Source organism: Schistosoma haematobium, chromosome ZW, assembly GCF_000699445.3.
Source record: "Schistosoma haematobium chromosome ZW, whole genome shotgun sequence".
Classification (NCBI taxonomy): Eukaryota; Metazoa; Platyhelminthes; class Trematoda; order Strigeidida; family Schistosomatidae; genus Schistosoma; species Schistosoma haematobium.
Window position 1 is genome coordinate 45,249,511 of NC_067195.1, and position 19,170 is coordinate 45,268,680.

At 35.8% G+C, this 19,170-nt stretch overlaps 1 protein-coding gene across 1 annotated transcript in view; it reads left to right on the top strand.

Annotated features, from left to right (window-relative positions):
• The first annotated feature begins 6,257 nt into the window (after window positions 1-6,257).
• The window catches only part of ZSWIM8 (Zinc finger SWIM domain-containing protein 8), a 47,996-nt gene continuing 35,083 nt past the window's right edge, over window positions 6,258-19,170 (top strand). Inside the window, exons 1-6 of the mRNA XM_051211541.1 lie at window positions 6,258-8,712; window positions 10,690-10,947; window positions 11,757-12,679; window positions 14,200-14,281; window positions 15,797-16,113; window positions 17,667-18,160. Of these exons, the coding sequence (XP_051071608.1) occupies window positions 8,565-8,712; window positions 10,690-10,947; window positions 11,757-12,679; window positions 14,200-14,281; window positions 15,797-16,113; window positions 17,667-18,160 (2,222 nt within the window). The 5' untranslated portion in view covers window positions 6,258-8,564. The remainder of the gene's footprint in view (window positions 8,713-10,689; window positions 10,948-11,756; window positions 12,680-14,199; window positions 14,282-15,796; window positions 16,114-17,666; window positions 18,161-19,170) is intronic.

Here is a 19,170-nt window from a genome sequence, read left to right on the forward strand (position 1 = left end):
GAGATGACTATGTAGAACCCCTAACCAAACAACAGCTGGGATGGTGGAAACAGTTGGAAGACGTAACCTGTCCGAAGTTGCGAAGTAATGCAGTAGGAGTCCTGATCAGGTGCACTGCTCCAGACGCAAACAGGGCTTTGGAACAACTCCTGAAATATGGAAAACATTCATATGGTGTGCGTACACATCTCAATTAAATGGTTATAGGTTGTAGGGTATCATGTCGGTCAGAACATCAAGTTCACTGTTGCCATTGTCCTCCTACTCACTATATTTTACGGTATCTAGAAAGACTATATAATCATGAGTTCGAGGATACAGAAATATTTCGCGATGTATATTATGCCGAAGACAAAAGATCTTATATGTCATTGAATCAATTCCACCAGAAGCCGGCACCCAGAAGGTTGCGAGCATTAGTTTTCCACATTGCATATTGATTCTGCACACACACCGTTCGCTCCTGGAACTTCATCTATTTAGTGATGCTTTGGAAATCGGTTATAGTACCGTAACAAACGTACTCTGTTACACACCTGGCACCGAAACCTGTTATCGTCTTGCTGCAGTTAATGCGAGGGTAGCACCCTTGAAGAGTGACGAAAGACCGTTTATTGCAAAAGGAGGAATACCCGTTCTGTCTGACAACTAACGACACCGTTACCAGACATAAGAATAGAGGTTGATGACTATCCGTTCTAGTTGGGGTAGCTCACCTTGAACCCAACGTGGCAAAATGTGTTAAAAGTATTGAAAAACGCTGTGGTTGTGTATTTACCTGTCTAAGATTGAGATATGTGAATCTGGAGGTGGCATATAGTTTTGCTACCGATTCATTTGTCATGGCACTAATGAGATTTATCAGTAGAAGAGGCCATCTAAGAGAGGTATACAATGATAATGGATCACATTCAGCGGGGGCTGAACACGAACTAAGAAAATACCTTCAAGGTTGGGCACAGGAGCATATACATTCTGAACCGCTAGAAAAGAGGATAGACTGACATTTCAATCCCTTGACTGCTAGTCAATGGGGAGGAGTATGGGAGCGCACAGTTTGCTCTGTTCGTCAGGTACTGAATGCTCTCGTAAAGGAACAACCTTTAAGAGATAAACGTCTCCTGACTTTTAAGACAGAAGCTGAGTGTATTATTAACAATGGACCTCTGGTTCCTACCACGGACGACCGTAATGATCTTGAGGCGATGACATCAGTCAAGCTGTCACTGTTACGAGAGAATATAACATGATTTAGTAATACCCTATCTAATGACGAGTATTTTAAAAGGTGGAAGCAAGCGAATTATTCGGCACAAGTATCCTGGAGGAGGTGGTCCAGGGAATATGTTTCTTTGTTGCAACTTAACTACTAATAGACTCGATTAGAGAGGAGTATGAGAGAGGGTGACTTGGTAATGATATGTTCTGGCCTTTAGGTATAGGACAGAAAGTGGCATCTGCTAAGCATAGACTAGTAAGACAAGCGAAGTTGAGAAAAAAAATCTTAGTAAGAGACATTCGAAAACAGTTTTCTTGAGACTGTAGATGGTAGATGATTACTCGAATCCCTAGATGTACTGGTGTACGTCTTAATGAACACGTAATTGATAGTATTCTGAATGGTTGTTTTTGATTGTTGCTAATTGCATGCGATGCATATTCTCCAGAATAATACTGCTAATTTATCCGCCTGTAAAAAGAAACACTGTTCTTTCGGTCGAGAGTGTTACAGAACAGCTAAAAATATTTGATCGACTAAGAATTGTTGTATTGAATATTAATAATTCCACCGTGTTTTGGGTGCATTTGTTTTACTTTGGTTTCACTCTGTTTTCGGTTTGGCATTTGGGAAGTTTTGCTCTGGAAACCTAAATATGGAAGGTTTGTTGTGTAGTTGTTACGATTACTATTAGAACAATAAATATGTTCGGGTTAATTACTTGTAATTTATTAATAAACTTTGGTGCCTGAATTGTAATTTGGTTGTATTGCTATTTAGGGTCGTGCTGTGTTTCATTAACTGACGAGAGCAATATCTGGGCGCAACAATACTTATTGACGTTTCTTTTAGCTGGTCTCTAGATAGCTACTGTAATGAACTTCTTTAAGAAAGAATTTCTATCAGTATGAATTGGGGCGTACGTTGGAGCCATGCGTTCTGGATATGTATTACGGATGTTATGTTACGACAGTTTGTTCAAAGATGAGAGATGAGACACGATGAACTTTGTATCATTTAGTTTTTTTGTTGGGGTCGATTTTAATGGTCATTGTTGCAGTGTATTTTTGAAGTTGTTCTGAGTGTAGTTAATAGTAGTTTACATCAGTTTTCTCAAGAAAATTCAGGTATAAGAACTAAACAATGGTATCGTTTGTGAGTAGTATGGTATTGAAACGTATTATTAACCGGCACATTTTTAATCTCAGTCATGTTCTTCCTTAGTCTTCTGTGCTGCACAGGTTCCACTTCTAGTTCACAATGTTGAAGTTTATTTCCTAATAACAATGCACTCGAGTTCTCTTCTTTCAAGTTGTCGCAAAATACCGAAATAATTATTGAAATAAGGAAATGTGATTGAAGGGGGTTTTTCTGGATTAGTTTTTAGCTAAGCACTGAAAACAGTTTTTTACATTAGGGTGGTTGGTATTCTCAAAGTTTTAAATGGCAGTACCACGACACGGTATGGTTTATTATTTACAGAGTATTCAGAGGAATAATTATCTAAAATGTCGCATGTAGACAATAGGTCTCTCTAAGGAAACATGTAATAGTGGAATCATCCAGAAGCCACAAGGCATATGTACTACTGCTGTTCATTACTACCATACTACGCTTATTAAAGTTCATTAGTAATGTTTTTAGTGGCCTACACATTTTCAACACTTGAACTCCTTAAAGGGGTAAAAGTATTTGATAAACTTTTCCGCTCAACAGTGCAAGGCCATTTATACACAGAGGTGTATGAGAATTAAAGCTGTTTCATAGATCAGTAATAAAGAGTTATAAAGGAAGTGACCTGGGGGTAAAACGTTCTAGCGCCCTCCTTAAAATTATAGACCAGTCAAACAACGTGGAACAAACCCTGACATTTCGTGATCTCACTACTGGATAGTCATACAGCCAGTTGACGAAGTGCACATTAATATTCACTAGTTTCAGCAGCGGATTTACTAACTGATTAGGAAAACTCTAGGAAACCCAAGTGGACAGAATGGTTATACTTCTTTAAATGTATACAGCAGTCCAAGGTGTTTACGTGATTGAACTGCACGCTCACCCAGTGAGCGTCACAGGTTTGGGCATGACAAATAGAGTTTTTGATTAGATGAATTCTGAAGTAACTTCCTCGTCCCCATTTGAAATTGTAGATAGGAAGGTAACTGGCAGATCTGAATCGGCACATCTAGAAATTCGCAGTCAGAAGACAGCATAACTATAATGCAACACTTGTATAAAGCAGCAAGAGGAAGGAAGTAGATCTGAGTATTTATTTGGGACTGCGTTGGATTCTATCTAAGTTAGTAGTTTAATATGGGTTCAGAGACCTCAGGATTTCTTTATTTCTTCTGGGAGGGGGGGCTAAATTACTTATGAAATAGGCTGAGAAGGCTGAATGAATGAACTCAGTTAAGAATATTTGACTTCAAAAGCGATTGATGGTAATCTAGCAATCCCATTGTGGGTGCTACGGCCCTCTAAATAATCCTAATCTATCATATGTAATGAGAGGTATATGTTTTCTGTAAATAATGAGTATTCTCTTAGGGACACTGACATATGTCATATGTCTACGTTTTCGGGGCATTCGGTGATTTTCCTGCTCACCATCACTCGGGAATTTTATATTGAGTCTGACGGCCTTTTGTAAACTCCTGAAAGAAGAAGACCAATACTCATGTCAGGAGCTAAGCATCTCTGTTTTAAATTATTCACTACTTCCATAACACATCTACCGACCATACGAACACTATGTAGAAAATAGCCTAGTACTGATTACGGCATAAAGATGAACATATAAAAAATACTATTGCCGGATTAACGCGACTGTTTCGACATAGATGAATAGTGGATTGCATATAAAACATAGTCAAACTAATTAACTTACCCCCTTTGCTGGTTTCAGACTTCCTACTGGTCAGTACAACGTTATTGGAACTGTACAACCTGGAACATAAAGCAACTTTACAATGGTGTATAAGTTTGGATATCCTATCGAAAAATACTTGATGAACGAATCCTTAACACTAAAGGAGAAAGAATAAACAGGGTCTTTCGAACATATCTATGGGAAAAACCAGGTTGTAGGAAGTAGATGAAATTACAGACCAGAGAATTCCAAAATAATAAATAACAATCATGAATTGTTCGAGTGCATGTTCAGAATCTTAAGCTTGGAGAACAGGCTGTCCTAATATCTATAAAGACAGATTTCGTGAAAGAAAATTTCACATTTCTCTCACACCATTCGAACTTGAACCTTGTTAAGAATATTTGTGTTTATGAAATAACTGAGGATCATATTTGCTGGTATTCTGCTATATGTTGAAGCACATGGCTCTAAAGAAATTTTTAGTCGCTTGCTTATTATTACTTACTTACTTTAGCCTGTTGCTCCCTATGGAGTGTAGGCTACCGACCAGCATTCTCTAACACACACTGTCCTGGGCATTCCTTTCTAGTTCTATCCAATTTTTGTTGATTCTTCTCATGTCTGTCTCCATTTCCCGGCGTAATGTGTTCTTTCGTCTTCCTCTTTTCCTTTGGCCTTGAGGATTCCAAATGAGGGCTTGCCTTCTGATGCAGTTGGGTGTTTTCCTCAATGTGTGTCCCATCCACTTCCAGCGCTTCTTCCTGATTTCTTCCTCCACTGGGTCTGGCTTGTTCTCTCCCACGGTAGGTTGTCGCTAATAGTGTCTGGTCAACGGATCCGAAGTATTTTACCTAGACAGCTGTTAATAAACACCTGTATCTTCTGGTTGGTGGCTTTTGTAGTTCTCTAGGTTTCCACCCCATATAGTAGAACTGCCTTGAAAATTCTGAGATTGATGTTGGTTGACAGTTGTTTTGAGTTCCAGATGTTCTTCAGTTGTAGATATGCTGCTCTTGACTTGCCGATCCGCGCCTTCACATCTGCATTAGACCCACCGTGCGTATCAGTGGTGCTGCTCAGATATGTAAAGGTCTTTACATCCTCTAAACTTTCTCCGTCAAGTGTGATTTGATTGGTGCACGTTTTGTCCTATCGGAGAATCTTGCTTTTCCCCCAGATGCTGACACCTTCATGATCCAGTTGATCATCAGGAGAAAGAGGAAGAGTGAGAGTAAGCAACCTTGCCTGACACCGGCCTTTACCTCGAACGAGTTTGTCACCCGTTTATTCCATCATAGGAATTCCGTATGATGTTGACTATCTTCTCAGGCGCTCAGTAGTGTCAAAGAAGCCTCCATAGTGTTGTCCCGTCTACGCTCTCAAATTCTTTTTCATAGTCAATGAAGAGTGATGAATTCCATTCAATTGATTTTCCCACAATGATCCGTAGAGTTGCGACTTGGTCTGCACACGACCGATCCGTACGGAATCCAGCCTGTTAGTTTCGAAGTTGGACTTCTACGGAATCCTTCATTCTATTTAGCAACACACTGTTGGAGACTTTACCCGACATTGAGGGAAGAGCGACGCCTCTGTAGTTCTCACATTTGCTGAGATCGCCTTTCCTTTGTATCTTGATCAGGTCTCCTTCTTTCTAGTCTGTTGATACTTGTTCTTCATCCCAATTCTTGCTGAAAATAATGTTGAGTGTCTTTGCCGTTACTGCCACGTCTGCTTTCAATGCATATGCTGGAATGTTGACTGGTCTTGCTGCTTTGCCGCTCTTGATTTGTCCGATGGCCATGCTGATCTCTTCAATTGTTGGTGGGTCCGTGGGTGCTACTTCGATGTTGGGTGTGTTCAACGGGGCTGGTCGATTCATGAGTTCCTTGAAGTGCTCTACCCACCTGTTTTATTGTTCTTCAATTCTGTTGATTACATTGATTCCTTTGCTTTTCACTGGTCGTTTCGGTTTACGATAATTTCCAGTGAGCTTCTTTGTTGCATCATACGATTCTCTCATGTTTCCTTCTCTTGCAGCTTTTTCCACCGTCATCGCTAGATCTTCTACGTATTTAAGTTTGTCGGTTCTGATGTTCCTCTACTTGTTTGCTTCTGTGTATTCAGCTTGCTTCTGATACATGAGGATTAAAGCAACCAAGGTCACGGGTTTGTTAGCGGGTAGTTTGTGTGCTCAGTTTCATTTTTATTCTGTATGCTGCTTCAAGAAGTTGCTATTCTTTGTTTGTGTGATGGAGGAGTAATTTAACCTCTATTTAGCTTAGGTATGACGTTTCGCAAGCTTATTTAGTTTCTGGCGACTTGCTTTCCCAAACATATTGTGTTTTGTGCTTTAAAATCAACTAGTTTGGTTTTCACTAGTGTTTGGCTTATTCGGAGTCGATTTTAAATCAGTGAGGATTAATTAAACATATTTTTTGTAAGGTGGGCTGATTGTTCTTCAATGGTGGTAGCAAGGCTATGGGTCGACATTAGAGTGAAAGTTATATATGCCCAAGCTCCCAATTTTGGAGAAAATTTGGCACATTTTGGGGAAGCCGCTATAGTAAATTTTGGGGAAATGGCACAGAAACCCCAAAATTGGAAGCTCAGGTGGACTCACCGACAGCTGGCTCTATTTATCCTCAGTATTTAAAAGTAAGGATGGGATCTCAAACGATGTGTTAATCTTCGTGGTTCATAATGTTAGGAAGGTCTAGTCTGGTTTTGGATATACCTGTAGGTGGTGCTAATACTTCGTTTTCCTTTTTAGAATTCGAATAATTTACTACCCGGCACAAGAAGCAAAACTCTATATGCGTATAATTTGATATCGGTTTTTGAGATCCATTTCCAATTTCCAGCTCTAGATGAAAGGAAAGGATTTACTAATATAATCAAGTATTTCAAAAGGGGCTTGGTCTCCATATGTGTTGTTAACTAGCCTTACTTTTGCTCGTTTGCGGCATCAAAATCATATTTGTCCAACTTTTACATAAATTGTTTCAGTTAAAGTTCATGTTCTTTAAATCAAACTCGTTTCTGTGGTTTGCCTTATCTGCCTGTTCTTTATACCTGCTAGGTTGTGTGTTTTTGTCGTTCTTCGTGTGCGCTTACTAGATTTCATGATTTTACTGCCTAGTTCTAATTTTTATGTGAGGATTAAATTTATATGTAAGTCTTGTCTGCAATGGTCGGCCGTACTTACCAGTGTAGATTCCTTCTTCCCTGTTAAGAAAGGAATGCAATATAATGGATTTAGTGAATAGTTATGCCTGCTTCGGCGTAGGTCGCCGGGTAGTATTCCAGCCTTCACACAAATCGAATGACAAAGCGTGACGCATACATATTTGATGCCTCCTTATACCAATGTCTATGTTTAGATAAATAAATAAAGTAAACAAATAGTTATGCAAGGTGTCTTTCCGCTTTACACTCACTACATTTGAGTGATGTTAGAAGCCTTACTCTCATTGGCTTCGCCGTTAGGGTGGGACGTCACTGATCCAGGAGGTGATTGCGCTTCTTGCGTTAGTGAAAAAGAAAGTCGACCGTAGTGGTACTGGAGATTCGGGTACCGACAATAGAGAGTATATTGGTCATAAGTGCAACTACTGGAAGAGCTAAACACAACTGGAAAACGTGAAAAGGCGAGAAGTCATTAGCAAAGTACTCAAAGAGTGGAATTCCGGATGGTGGACCACTTATTCGTGAAGTTGATTCTAAAGTCATTTTATCCAAAGACCCAAATAGAACTGTCGCCAATTCAAAATGTCATGATATGAAATTCTCATATGAGGGTTAACGGAAATCGGTACGAAGTTAGAGCAGAAAAAGCCATCCTCACCACCAGATTACCACCTCTGGTTGGTAAGATGTCTTTGGGCAGCTCCCATTTTGAGTAACTTAAGGAATAATGGGTGCTTTCATTAGTTTGATTTATTTTTGTTAGTAATGAGAGTTAGTGGTTAGTTAAGTATCTCTAGACTCCATTATTTTACTGGTTGGATATAGTATTTGGAACACAACCATTCTATTGTTTGCTTCCGTTTCATTTTAAACTTCTTTCTGAAGACTAAGTTTAAAAGATACAAAAGTTTATAAACATCTCTACACATCCTTTCCACTTTATTAAAAATTTCGTAGATTGTGAAACTATGTGAGATTGTCACAGTGATTAAACACTTGCTCCCCGTAGTGATACGTTTTATTAAACCACGCTGTGTTGATTCAACCAAATACTTTTTTCATCAGTGTTGCCATTCAAGTTTCTTACTTTTGTCAGTTTCAGTCTTGGATTAAGGAGCTGTTGTCCTTTGATAGATAGACCAGTAAAGTTGTTCGCAGAAGTGCTCTAATTAGTCTCTTAATTTTTAGGTTTGAATTTTACATATCCGCCTGTCCGGATCTAATCCTATCTCATACTAACGCTTTTTTAACCAGTTTTAACTTCTTATACTCTCCAAGTCAATTATGAGCTCGTATTCGTCTCCGCGAACCGTTAATGATGCAGACAGTGATATGGACTTTTCCATTTATTCGCCTAGTAGCGAGTTTGATTTGGATTTCACGTTCAGATCTTTAAAGAAAGGAGCTTATAATAAGGAAGAAGATTTAAATCGTAAGTCAAAATGATAGCTAGGTCTTCTTATTGGGAAGCTGAAGTTTCTTGCATTTTTAACACTGGTAAATATTTCAGACAGTATAGTTAATATCTTATTTAAATAATAGCTTTTTGTTCACTTTGTAAGATTCAAGTTTATCACTTATTAACCGTCAGTGGAGGCTTATGCACTACTTAATACTTTCCCGTTGAACAATTACAGGGCAGTTAAAGCTTAACAGCAAGGCTTTAGGAAGATTGACTCCAGGTCATTTCAATCGTCATCTTCAGCCACCTCACTTCCTTCCAGTGTGGATGCAATTTCCTATTCTCTGTATTTAAATTTTTCCAATTTACTACACAATATCTTAGTTTCAAAGATTATGAAAATTGTCTCTCGCTTATATTTGCTTAATAACAATTTAAATAAAGACAGGATTTCGTTAAATAGCTGTTCATGCTAAGAAGAACTACCATGGATTACGATGCGTTTTGACAACATAAATCATGCAAAATGTAAATTTGTAACTGCTTCAGTTGGAATTAACCTGAAGGGACGCGAATATTTAAATATTCTTGTGTCACTATGATTTATCATACGCTTAATCATCAGCCATTGGTAACTAACTTTTCGATATCCAGATTTCTCCTTTGTTAATATTAACTGTTGCTGATTTCATGAGTCTGTATACCTTTAGTTAGGTCAGTTTTAACTTTCCGCGTTTGCTAACACCACTGTCCGAAACAGAAGGATGGCAGAGATACGTGAAGAATTCCTTAGTGATGTTAATTAGTACTTGGAACTGTTATTGCTTATATGAATAGATTCATGGACTGGGATCCCTCTTCTCTCTGCTTAAACCCAATGATATCTCTTTGTTAATTATGTGAAACATGCGCATCAAAATATTACTTTTTTAATCACGGGTTTTGGGTTTAAGGTAGTTTACATATAGCAATGTCCTTGATAACCAATAAAGATAAATATGAAAGATTTTACAGACCAACAGAGGATATTAAGCAGCAACTGGTGTATGAGATTGAGAAAATACGGGAAAACAAAGGCTTGGAGGGAAAGAACAATTTAGCCTCAAAAATGCCTGTGAAAGTGATCAAAACCGACATTTCTGACTCATCTAGTATTGACTGTTTGAATATCCCCACTGACGTTTGGGACTACGATTGATCAGTTGAGTGGATAACGTGATAACGTCTGAAGTGAATGGTACTGGGTTTGAGTACTTGGGCGAACGTCAACTCGGATGCAGGCACATCTATCTGATGAATCCCAGAAAGGATGAAACGCGCGTCCTGGGTTTCACTGCTAACCACCATCCATCTCTGTTCATAATGGCATTCTTAACACGTATTTTTGCTGAACAATTTTCGATGCGTCTACGATCCCGTTAAAGAAACATGTATACATGTGTCAGTAGGAAATAACCCGACAGGTTTATACGACGTCTTGATCTGGATATTCGAGGCCTTATCCGTCTTGTTTTTACTCTATTTAATGCACATGAAAGTTAGAAATGATTTTAGACGCATATCTGAATCATCAGTTAATAAGGCTTGATTTTTTCTTTGAGTTTCTTAAGTAAAGCTCAAGATACGAGTTTTTTTTATTATCATCACTCGTGTATCACTCATAGAATGTGGTTTCTATTAATGAACATGGTTAAACGACAAAGATCTGTTTTACTGAATAATATTCGTATTATTAGGTTGTCGGTAGATTTTTTGAATTTGACACTGATATACATGAAATCTTCATCCGAAAATTCGCTTTTAAATTATCCTTCCGTCTAACGATGAATTGTAAAAATATATTCATCACCAAGCGATTTTTACCCATCGTTCCCTATTTTGATTTAGTTTTATGTGATGGAACGTAGGTAGTTTACGCATTGGATTTAACTGTTTGAGATGTTTTTTTCACATCGTGTTAACCTTTTCGTTTCCATCTACCAAATGTATTGTTTCTTTTTGATCCAGGTAAACATTTCAACTCACCGGAATCATTACTCGTTTTAACAGCCAAAGCAATCGCTCTACACTTCCCATTTGAGGTTGTTGAATCCAGTCCAGTTACTGTGCCAGAAGAATTGCAAAGACTTATAGCCTTTCATAGCTTTCCAACTGATGAAGATGATATATGGTTGTATTCCTGTCTTAGCAGTGGGAGTTCATACGAATTTGATCAAGGTGAAGCATTGTGGGCTGATAAAGCTGTTAAAGAGTGTGTTCAAATCGGTACGTAAATATGGTAGCTTTTGGAGATAAAGATTATTAGCTTGGTTTGGATATTATATTTCTTATTGGTCCTACATATGTTTATAATTGATTCGAGATATCGTTTTTTTGTCGTAGACAATTATTTAAAATTTCCAGAAGACAGCAATTAAAGAGCTTAAATCTAACTTTTGTATTCAAAAAGTCATTAGTGGACTTTCACTTGCCCTGATAACATTTTGACTCCTTTCGGTTTGGGCGATCGGGCAGTATTCCAGCCCTCACACAAATCGAATGACAAAGTGTGACGTATACATATTTGTTGCCTCTTCATACCAAAGTTTATGTTTTTAAATAAATAAATAAATAGAAATAAGACCCTTTTCTTTAAATAATTTTAGTCATAATATTGTGAGTTAAGCTTACACATCCTCTCCTCCTTTATGGACTTCCATTATTGTGCAATAAAGCAATCTTAATATACTTGAACCTTAAAAAACCATAAAAAACCTCTATTAAAACAATTTTTAACATTTTCTCACTGCACGCGACTTATTTGTTATGGATTAATAATCCATTTTCTAACATTATATTCTTTATTGGAAATAGTTAAACATATTAGTTGTATGTAGCTAAAGAAAAAGAAATCAAATACAATGAATTGTTCATATTCTACAATTATTGTTATCCTTTTTTGTCTAAGTTATTTTTCATTTTGTTTGAGTGACTTTATTTTGACCAAGTTACACATGCCAGTTGTTTAATGTGTGGGAAATTTTGTTTGTTCAATTTTAATATTTTTATTCCTTTTTTTGGTTTGTTCTGATCAGGATTTCATCTGAGCGCAACTGTATTGACAAGTCTTCATATTGCACCTGCTTTTGTACCTCCAGCGAATAATGAGGAGAATGGTACAAATAATAATAATAATAATAATAATAATAATAATAATAATCCTAGTTCCATTGGTCATTTCATTCCATATGTTATCAATCCTAATCCAAATGATGCACATCGTGGACAGTCGAATTTTGAAAATTTTGGGACTGCAAATGAAAGTACTGTCAATAACACTAATAATAATAGTAACAATAACAGATTACGAAAACGTGGAATTAATATTGAGCCTGATTATCCTGCTCATCGAGTTTCATTGACATTCGATCGACAGAGAATAACTTCATGCTCATGCACGTGTACTTTCGGTTTAGAGGAAAGATGTACAGCTGTTGCATCACCTTCAAATTTTGGAGATAATAATATGATAAATTTAGACTCCACAGAAAACGTTAGTAATTCTATCAAATCAAATTCGTTTGCCTATCAACCAATGACTGGAACAGAACCAAATTCTGGAACTCTGTGGCAATTTGGTGCTAGAAATAGATCAATTTTTACAAATTCTCATATTAACTCACGCCAAATATCTGGTCAACTTAATAGTTATTTTCCAAATAGTAATTGTTTATCAAAAAATTCATGTAATCAAACATCTCCCAACAGTCGTCGTTCTTGGTTGTTTAATCAACATATTGTAAATCAAAATGACATACGTAATGATTTAATGCCGACAAATGGGCAAAATCCTACAGGAACATGGTGTTCACATGTTGTTGCCACATGTTTAATGCGTATTCGACAACCTGATAAAGTTTTATTACGTGCTCCTATATCAGAGTCTCTGTCAAAATTAAGTAGAGAAGATTTACAAAAATTTGCTCAAAATTTAATTTGTCACGTAGGCCCTAGAAAGGTAAGTTTGTAACCTTGCTTTATAAACTAGGTTGTTTAGATCGAATGATTGGACGGTTTCCAAAAAAAGTTTTTTATTCGCAATGTACTGGCTACTTTGCTTTATTCTGTTTGTTTATATTCCAGATACTGAGTGGGTATTCAAGTACGCTTGAGATACCTTTCCTCTCCTTCCAAATATCAAGTGCTGCTTTAAGACTGGATTATTTTTTAAGAATTATTTTGATGATAGGGATTATAGTAGTTGAGCTCGTTTATCACTTGCCTTGGAAATCTCATCAATCGTGGTGGTTTAGCAGTCTATGAAATTGTGGAACACATAGTGCCAATTTCTTGGCTTGTACCAGTTCACGACACCTTTGGGACAGGTGATATATATCTCTGTCATCCAGAGACTGAGCACAGTGTTAAACACTCAGCTCCATATTACTTTCTGACTGACGTGGCATTTTTAGGTTACTAGCGTTTGTCATAGGTATCTTCAAAACTGGTGTGTATGATGAAGGAAAATGTCGAGTTAGACAACCCGGATGTTAGGTAGAAAATGTGTCGAATAAAAGTGATAAATGCGTCACTGAGATCATAAATTCTTAATTGAGGTGGCCGGTAATGGTACTATGTTATCAGTCATTATTTCAGTGGGTAAGATGGCCAATGTATAAGTGGGTTAGAAGGTTAATAGTATCCGTTTCAAGATGTGACATTTCATAAAGTTTCTAAATGTTTTGAAGTCAGTAAGGTTACCGTATTTTATGGTTGGAGATCAGGTGATATGGCCTTATCTTTCTTCAAGTCTTGAGTTTTAGTATTATTACATACTTTTCCTTCGATTTTATTGGCTTCTCCGTTGATATCATTATTTTCATTCTTTTGCTTTTTATCTTGTTTATTCACTTACTATATTGATATGAAGTGTGATAGCTTGCATTAATGCACATTCGCGTTAGTTCCCGTGATTTTTATGTTTATCATGTGCAGTATTCCGTTGGTAGCTGGTTGATTCGTCGTTCTAAGTCGTCTAGTTAGTATATTTCAATTTTTGTTTTAGGGTTGGTAATACCTCCCCACTGCCCGAATCGATATAAACGAAGCTTGGTTCCAATCTAATACTCAATAGTTAGAAGTTGAGTATTTGAGTTGATTCACAATCGTGTCTCAATTCTGTTCGTTGCACAGGCATCCAGTCGGTCAGTTTTTTAATAGACTAAATAAGGCCGATAGTATTTCGAATTACGATAGCATTATTACCACAATACTTTACTTTGCTTATGGTGTGTGTATGAACGTTATTTCTTTGATTTTATGATAGTCCGATTGCAAAAGTCATCGCTTGTTATGATAGAGTTGCTTTTAATTAGTAGCCCATTTATTTTCTTTAAAATCCATTGTTTTTTTTTTTGAAATTACAGATGCCATATTTATTTACTTGTTTCGCAATAATAGATAGATCGACTAGTTCACTGCATGATTGATTATCTTCTGTTTTGTTTTTATCTTATCCTTCTTTTTTTCCCTTCGTAGATTTTACCAGCTGCACAGCTTATTCTAGACCAGTTATTGGCTGCTACAAATAATCCTATTAAAAATTCTGCTGGAGCACCTGGTATGTATCACTTGAGAATTTTATGGTAATGTATTTATTTATAAATAAAAAATAACAGTTACATTAATTGATCACTAAATGAAAACCGGTATTTAGTCCTTAATGTTAACCAGATACCCGTAGATTAACTATATAATACAAAGAATGATAACGCATCATGATATGAAGTCTCTTAGAACAATAGTCACCTTATAAATTGATCGATAGAATCCAATAAATACTACGAGTCAGGCCGTAACACTTCATAGTGACATCATTATACATTACTTCTGTATATTTGGTCGATTTTTACAATAGCTGTTTGATACCTATACAATAGCTTGGGTTTGCCGAAAAAATTTGAAGTCTAAGTTGGTTTCAAGCGTTCTGATATCATGGTAGCTTCGGGAGAAGTAGTTCATTAGGTTGGATGAGCTGGCTATCTATGAGTAGTAAAATAAACGAGTTACATATGTAGAAGGATCGAGGGTCATCGTTCCAGAACACTGTTTATATAGTATAAGGTATTATGAGTCTGACTAGAATAAGTGGAAAATAGTTTCAGTGTTCTCCGATCAGAATATTATAGTAATTCATACATAAATTGGCTGTTGGTCTGGAACGCATTGGAATGTGTATATTTCTTGATTATGGCTCTCGACATGTTAGAAATCACTAGTTTGATACATCATGTAAGGTTGGTCAACATTAGATTTAGTGACTCATATACACCTATTCTTCACCTTTTAAATCGTAAATACCTTATTGCCTTGCATTTGTTTTTCTCTCGTCTACTCAGATACTTAATCCGGTTCATTTATATTTTATTCTGCTGATTTTAAATTTGTGCTGATCGATGAGTGAGTGGTAAAGAGGAGGTGATGAGTAACATCTATGGACTTTCACTGTTGCTTTCTGAGTAATTTCGTCTATTTATCAGGCTCATTCGTAAGAGATTATGTAAGCGCTGAAAAACCTACAAATTTCAAGAAGAAAAATACGAAATATTAGTTGTTAAAATAACTTAGTAGCGGTGTAATGAACGGGAACACAGGCCGAGCAACCAATATATTTTAATACAAAATTACTGAGTTCTTTCATCAAATGTGAAAACCATACATTCAGTGCTTCATTTAAAAATTCTCCATCAATTGCCTCAAACTTAATCGTTTCTTCATTGTCATAACAATTACTCTCTGTTACCGTTCTCGTCGATTCGATCTTCCAACCTTCTGCTGCCAGACATTCCATTTGTGATTGGTGTTATATACTACTTATGTTGACATAAGTAGCATACACCACAGTAGTAGTAGCTTATTTGTATAGTTGTGTGATTTGAAACCACTTATCGTCCTAATTTTTTCAAGTGTACATATGGTTAATAAATGAATCAGTTTTTAAGTTGTACGAATCTTTCACGAATTTCATCTTAATTGATTGGAAAGTTAATTTGAAAAATTTGTGTATATATCAAATATATTGCATTTTGTAGATTATTTTATGTATATTGATCGATAATAATTTCCTTTTAAATAGACCCAACCGTCGGTGGAGCTTTGGGAGATGCAGCAGCGTGGTGTTTTGATGGTGGTGTATTAGAAGAAAAATTACGAGTTACACTGCGTAGATTTTGGGCTCCACGACCTGTATTATATAGTGATATTGGATCATTAAGTTTTAATTCACCTACGGAAGTAGAGAATTTTCACTGTATACTTCGTTCTTATCGTGCCAACGAACCACGTGGCCTTTGGGCATTACTATCATTTATTAGAGATATGATGAGAAGACAAGATAATAATGGTGTTTTACTCTTAGAAATTGTTACACGATGCATTTTAGATATGAATGAGGTAATCTTATGTTTACTCTGTTTTTTATACATACTACAAATATAATATTCATAGATTAAAGTTGTTGCTATTAAACTCAAGCAGCATATTCTCCTTAATGTCCAAAGTATTTAGATGGGAAGGGTTAAAAGAAAAAAAGCATATATTCACCATTTTAGACAACCACGATGCATTTCAATTTTGAAATGTATTTTTGCGTGGGTGAATGTTGATTCGTTGATTTTCCTTCTACATAAAACCTCTTGTAAAATAACTATTTGTACCTGGAAATTTAAAACGTTCAGTTTTGTCATCGTATCACAGGGAACTCAAACAATGATCTACTTTCGATGTCTAGAACTTTGTGTTCCTGTTACTTCACCTCACAAACCTATTGGTAATGAAAGTTCAGGTTACGTAAAAACTAAATCCCAGATAAAATTTATTTGATTTTTGTTGTGTAATTATCATTTGGTTAATATTCACAATGATTTTTTATTAGTTTAATTATTTACTTTGCTAACTACCATCTACTGAGGAATTAATCCCCACCATGTATACTTTTGATTATTATTAGTATCAATGGCATAGATATGTGTTTGTTAGTTGAGACAGTAAATGTTAGCCACTGTTGATGCAATAGATGTTGAGTACATATATACACACACACTCATCTATACAACTATTCTCTTCATTTTTTCTACTTACCTTCATGTTTTAACAATTTTTTGTTGTTGATAGTATATGACATTTCATGATAATATCTGGAATTTGATCATTGTTTTAGTGTCGTTTAGTTTATTATGCATACACCCTTCTAATGTTTACGTTTTTAATCGTTTTAGCCTATGTTTAAACTGTAATGCTCTAATGAAATTTGATCTTTGAATAAATAAAACGAGTGAGCAATTTATTCAATTTACTGAAATCAGAGTTTATTCGTATAGATACAAGCAATTTTATAGTTATACTTAGTAAATTTAACGAACCAAAGTACGAACATAAATATATTGAATTTATTGGAGATTATTGAAAGGCCTGACTAATAAAAAAAGAAGTATTTCAAATATTTCTCAGCTTCTTTATACTTTCCAGGAATAATAATTATTATTTGTTAAATGAACATGTATCTAATACCCATAAATTTCTTTATCAGTTTATTATTACAAAATACATTATCGATGTTTTGTAGTGTTGGGTAATATCCTGTTTTTTTTTCTTATTTTTTTTCCAATTTGCCAAACATTAAATAATTATAAAATTATCTCTTTTTAAAAAAAAACAATACAAATAAAATATTTGCTTCATATCCTATGGATCTTAGTGTATAATCTTTCGAGTTTCAAACTTCTGTCTATCTACCTTACATTTTTTTTGCGCGGAGTAGTATCACACCATCAGTCATCATATAAAACAGTATGGTTCAAAACTCTGATTACAGGAATGCCAGTACTTGGTGTCTAGGGTTAACATACTGTAGTCAAAGTAGGCTATGACAAATTTTTATCGATTTCAAACTAATGATTTTTACTCAGCTATTCATAATATAAAAAAATTGTTTATCATGCTTATAGGTTATGTTTTGGTGGTGTACTGTTCAAACTAATCCTTGTCACTTTCCTGAAAGTGTATCTGTTCGTCAAAAACAAACTCAATGTGTTGCTGTTTGGTTATGTGAAGAAATTGTTCAACTTTGGAGTTTAGCTTGTTTAAATCCCGAACTTCGACCAATTTTAAATTATGTCAATCATAAATCATTGTCACCGTCATCATCATGTGGAAATGGTTTATTTTCTACTGAAAATTGTAAATCTTATTCAGATTGTTGTTGGCTTTTACAAAAAATTGCTCATAGACTACAAGCATTTCATGCATTCGCTTTAAAACAAGCTGATATTCAAATAAATTTAACAAGTACTACTGCTAAAAATACTATGACTATGGTTTGGTGCGATACATTAGGCAATGGATTATTTCCTAATGAAATATCTTCTCAAGACGATTCTGATATAATACCAAAAAATATTTCATTATTTTCGGGATTTTTACCGGCTCTTGCAGCTTGCAGGTAGGAAATTTCTAGACAGTAATTTACTTTTATTATTTTTTGGTTCATTTTAACGTTCAGTGAATTTAGCATTAAATTAAACAACAATACTTGACTATATCATAAGTTTATTCATACATTCTTTAAAATGGTATTTTTATGGTAAGGAGAATAAGTAAAACTTAAGTTTGTTCATTTCAAGGTTTGTACTTGTTGAACTGATTAATATGTTTACATTATTTGAGTTTTCTTTAACTATGTAAAATAGAACAGTCCCTTATTGACATGTGTGCATCCTGTGCACGTTTCGTCTTATTCGGGACTCGTCAGCCTGGCGTACCTGCATTCCAGAGTTGATGTTCACTCCTCAACTCTAACCCAGTACCGTTCACTTCAAACGCCATCCCGTTATCCATTTACAAAAGTGAATTAAAACATCACCCCATTGCACAAGCTAGCGGCTATCCAGACTGAGTAGCTAAGTCGGTAACGTGATGGCGTTTGTAGCGAACCGTACTGGGTTTGAGTTGTGGAGTGAACAACTGTGGGATGCAGGTACATTCAGCTGACGAGTCCCAAATAGGACTACATATACGTCCTGGATTCCACTGCTAACCACCATTCATTTTTGTAAATTACTGAATTAATGAACAATCTATTCTTCTAATATATTGGCTGAAATGATTTAGTATCAAGCAAATCGTTTGACATCTCAGTCATCAGTCGGACATTAGAAACGTAGAACCTAATACAATATGCATCAACCCAAGTAACTACACTGCATTGGAAGAGCAAGAAGAAATTATCAAGCAGTAATATCATTGATGTTAAAATGGATTAGCCTTTGAGAATGTAATTCGAGACGACTGAATGAATTAGCGGAATGGAAAACACAAAATAGTTTTGAAACTCTACATATAGGGGGAAACAGAGAGTTGATCTATTTTACTATGATTGTTTTTCAGCCATATCACCTAGTGTTGTAATACCCATTTTCATCTGTTGGATGATGAACGGATTTAACTCATGTT